This window comes from Triticum aestivum, chromosome 5B (assembly GCF_018294505.1).
Source record: "Triticum aestivum cultivar Chinese Spring chromosome 5B, IWGSC CS RefSeq v2.1, whole genome shotgun sequence".
NCBI classification, from domain to species: Eukaryota; Viridiplantae; Streptophyta; class Magnoliopsida; order Poales; family Poaceae; genus Triticum; species Triticum aestivum.
The window spans coordinates 675,479,369-675,483,757 of NC_057807.1; the positions used below are offsets into that span (position 1 = coordinate 675,479,369).

The 4,389-nt window shown below is 48.1% G+C and overlaps 1 protein-coding gene across 2 annotated transcripts; it reads right to left on the minus strand.

The window, feature by feature from the left end:
* Positions 1 to 813: 813 nt before the first annotated feature.
* Positions 814 to 3,750, minus strand: LOC123114118 (calreticulin). 2 transcript variants are annotated; one of them, XM_044535486.1, is made up of 13 exons: positions 3,545 to 3,750; positions 3,295 to 3,402; positions 3,018 to 3,210; positions 2,667 to 2,925; positions 2,509 to 2,565; positions 2,200 to 2,247; positions 2,018 to 2,104; positions 1,872 to 1,929; positions 1,683 to 1,750; positions 1,488 to 1,583; positions 1,334 to 1,381; positions 1,207 to 1,251; positions 814 to 1,107 (listed from the first exon to the last, which is right to left on the minus strand). In XM_044535486.1, exons 1-13 carry the CDS (start codon positions 3,645 to 3,647, stop codon positions 994 to 996), a joined length of 1,284 nt encoding a protein of 427 aa, XP_044391421.1. In that variant the 5' UTR covers positions 3,648 to 3,750; the 3' UTR covers positions 814 to 993. The 2 variants fall into 2 exon arrangements, with proteins under 2 accessions (XP_044391421.1, XP_044391420.1); XM_044535485.1 differs by having other exon boundaries at positions 814 to 1,110.
* Positions 3,751 to 4,389: the final 639 nt, after the last annotated feature.

Consider the following 4,389-nt stretch of genomic DNA (forward strand, 5'->3'; position numbering starts at 1 on the left):
CTCTTTGTTGTTCTATACAACAATGTTTCTATTATGTGAAGAACATTTCATCTTCAAAAAATGGGATAAACATCGTAGGCATATCTCATCAGTTGCAAGAAAACAGTACTTTTTCCCCTCTCTGTATGAATCTGTTTTTCCTACTCTTGCCAGCAGTTTTCTGTTCGTGCTTGGTTTAACTATATACTAGTAGTAGCATGCATAGCTAATTCGAAGAGGCTGGCCATTCGAGACAGGTAGTGTTTATCTTCCAAATCAACATTTCTACTGTAGTTTGCACATCTCTTCTGGAACATAACAATATAGTTTTGCTGAAAACTGCTGAGCTGCAGTGTCTTCAATCAGAAAACTACAGCGACATACACGGGTAGTTTGGAATTGGGTATGGGTTTAAGACAGTGATCATCATTTTTTTTTCTCTTGAAAAAACAATTTCAAAATTTTCTGAAACGAGGCAAAAACATTTAGGGCTTGCTTGAGACTCTTCCTTCCCTCTAAATCAGGCCGTTGATGAGTAGGATGAACCTATTGTGCTGCAAGCACTTTGGCTTTTTTTGTGGGTCCTGTTTCTCTCAATAAGTTAACTTTATTAAGTGGACAGTTCGTCTTCTATTTTTTAGCTGAATTATTTCTTCTGCTTTTTTTGACAGGTAAATTATATCTTCTGTACTTAATTACTCCCTCCGTCCCATAATATAAGACATTTTTTAGCACTAGACTAATGTCGGAAAACGTCTTATATTAAGGGACAGAGGGAGTAGAAGGTTGACCTCCACCAGGATGCTCCAAAAAAAACGCGATGAGGCACCGAGATAGATTCATGACTACGCTATATTTCCTATGTCCGACAAAAAACACATAACAAATTACAAGAGCCGAGATTGCATTACTTCTTCTGTCATCTTTCAGAGAAAATGTTCTTCTAATTGCTGGATGGGAAGCTCTACTGCCTCAAGAGGAAAAAGTTTAGATACAGAGCCTGCCTGCCACACTCTAAAGCTCGTCCTTCTTGTCGGAAGAAGAAGAAGCATCCTTGCTAATTTCCTCATCGCCGGAGGCATCCTTGTTCTCCTCATCGCTGGCGCCGGCAGCTTTGCCCTCATCCTCCTGCTACAGGTAAGAGAATGTAGTTTTGTGTTAAGATGAGACACATCATATAAGCAGTTAGAAACGTTGAGGATAAAATTAAATTCATTTGCAGCTTACATCAGCTGCATCGTCATTGTCTTCGGTCTTAGTGTTTGCGGATTCCTGACAAGGAGAAAACAGAGTAGTTAGTACTGGATTTAGCGTAGGAGGCAGTATAACAAACAGAAGATGTTTGCATATATACCTCCTCAAGCCTCTTCTTCTCGGCCTCATCAAAGGCGGCCTTCTCAGCCTGCAAGGCAGAGAGTCATTGACTTACCTCTCTACATCAAACATCTAAAACGAAACAAAACTGAAAATGAAACAAAACTTAAACTGCTCGTGATAAGATGGCATACATCCTTGTGCTTGCCCCAGGTCTCCTCCGCGAACTTCTTGGCGTACTCAGGGTCATCAGTGATCAGGATGTTGTCGAACAGAGTTCCTGATTTAACCTAGTGCCGGTCGAAGGAGAAATCAATATCAGTGGTCCCAACAAAAGCTTCACAATGTGCTATGCTAACCATGCTTCACAGAACTTGTGAAGCACTAACCTGCCACAGCTCAATGCCAATGTGCTTCAGGCTGTCAAAAGCGTAGATGTAAGGATCGTCCTTGTACTCTGCACGAACAAAGGGAAAGAAGATCATATGAGCTTTGATGTTTCACTGAATTAGTTGAGCAAAAAAGATAACTGCACAGCAGTTAATCTGAATGTACAACAGTGGGCAAGCTCAGTTTACCTGGGTTGTCGATCAAAGGTGCCTTCCATTTTCCCTTGAAATTAGGGTTCTTGATTTTCTGAATACAGTCTCATGTCAGAACTTGTAATGCACATTGCTACCTGTCTAGAACAATTAAGTAACTAGTCATGCTGTCATAGTTATACCTTTTGGATCCATGGTCCCTTGTACTCCGGGTTTGGGATGGTTGGAGCTGTCCATTCACCATCTTCCTCATCATCCCAGTCCTCAGGCTGCCATGTATGTAATATTGACCAATGTGAGAAATTGCATACAAGAGGCAACAGAACACAAAGTAAAACTGTTTTAAGAATGGGGAAATGTGCACCTTCGTTGCATCAGGTTCAGTGATTTCCTTGGGAATGTCATCATACCCCTGCAAACAATCTGAGTCAGACAGGAAACCACTAGAGGCAAAGCATCAAAGACAAACAACAGTTTATAACAAGAATGTGGAAACTCATGTTGTGCAGTTAGGATTGTCTAATGGACACTTTGCATCCGTAGATTTGTGAGACACAACACAGAATATAATGAACAGTTCGGCTTAGCTCAGTATTATGGCATTGGCCAAAATCAATACTCATGCTACAACATTATTATCATCCAAATTGTGCAGCAACAAAGGGAAAGCTACCTCTGGCTTCTTGTCCTCGGGGTCAGGAAGGAACTCCTCGTCCTCCCAGTCCTCTGGCTGCAACCATCAGCACACAATGTTATATTAACGACTTATCACATCTGTCACAAAAACACCATAACCATGGCTACCAACGACGGATTATCTCTGAACCTCACCTTCTTGGCATTAGGATCCCTCTTCTTCTTGGCAGGAAGGATGTCCCAGTCATCGTAGACGCTGCCGGACTGCTTCTCGACGTTGTCGATGAGGATGCTGTACGTGGCGTCGGGCCGGAGGATCAAGGTGTAGACGTGCGTGAGTTGGTCCGTCTCGCAGGGCACCTCCTTCTTGATCAGATGGTTCTTGCCGTTCTTGGTGAGGATCGCGTGCACCTTCTTGGTGGCGTACCCGCAGATGTCCGGCCCGAACATGATGCTGCGATTCGAATCAAACCAGGGCATGAATGATCAACCAGCCATTAAAAGTTTAAAACAGATCGGAGATGGACTGAACCAACGACAACGAACCTGTATGGGGTCTCACCGCCGAACTTCTTCTGGTCGACGTCGGCGGGGAGGAGCTTGATGTAGCCGCCGCCGCAGTCGAGGTCCTGCTCGTGCTTGACGGAGAACTGCAGCACCAGGGTCTTGTCCTTGTTCCTCAACTCCGGGTACTGCGCCGAGATGGCGTAGAACCTGTAGTCCTCCGACGTCTGGATGCCTGCGGAAACAGAGCGATTCAGTCCCCCGTTCGCCGCCGATCAGAACAGAACAGAACAAAACGAAATCCGGCGACGAAAATTACCTTTGTCGTCAGCGTCTCCGTTCCATTTGCCGGAGGTGTGGTTCCACTCGCCGGCCGTGTTGTCCTCCTTCTTCCACTCCGACTTGACCCACCGATCCTCCCATCCATCTGTGTTTATGGTTGTCAGGCACAATTCACGGCGAGAATTCAGGCACAAAACGACTTACAAGTACGACTGGATCTAGAACAGGCGAGCTACGATAGAGGGGGGGGGGGGGGGGGGGGGGGGTGGGATCTAAGGGCGGCTCACCGTCGAACTTCTCCTGGAAGAAGACCTCGCCGGCGACGGCCGACACGAGCAGCGCGAGCGCGAGCGCAGCCACGGCGGCGGCCGACCTCGCGAGGACCGCCATCGTCACCACCAGAAGCTTCTAGACCCTTCCGATCTGTGTACCGAACTCCGAACCCTGGCAACCAAAAACCCCCTGATGGATAGCGAGCGCGAGGCGCGCCTTGATAAAGGAGCGGAGTGGCGTCGCCGCGCGAGGACGCCGTCTCACTGACAGCGCGGACCCGCGTGGTGGCCGCGCGCGCGGCGCACGCATGGGCCAATGGCGCACGAGGGCAGGAAGGGCTGGGCGAATGGGAGGGCGCCGCGTGGCAAAAGCGACGTGTCTCCGTGCACCCGGACGAAGAATGGTACGTGGACGCCTCCTCCTCGTAGGTATCGCTTGCATGTACCGGCTTGTGGGTGGTGCCGCGCGGCGGGTGGGGCCCATAGGCAGGCCGGGCCCTGGGTGTCAGAAATGGTGTTATATTCACGATCAATGCCCGTGTGTTGTTACACTTCTGACTCCAGTTTTGCTTCTCACATTCAACACCCATTTTATTCATGCATTCATTGACAGTTGACATCAGTGACAATCAAATAAGAGATGGAACCAGGGGCATGATGGAAAGCGAGCAGTCCAAAGGTAAGGGTGAACAAACTCGGCCCCTGCATCGCTCCAGTAGGGGTGACTCAAGAGACGTAACCCTAGCCCGCCGCCGGCCTTCCCTCCACCTTCCCCTCTCCTTCTTCGCCAATCTCTACTCCTAATGTCTCAGTTGGTAGTCTCCGCTTCAGGTTTATTTTCGTCCTGCCTCACCCGGTTT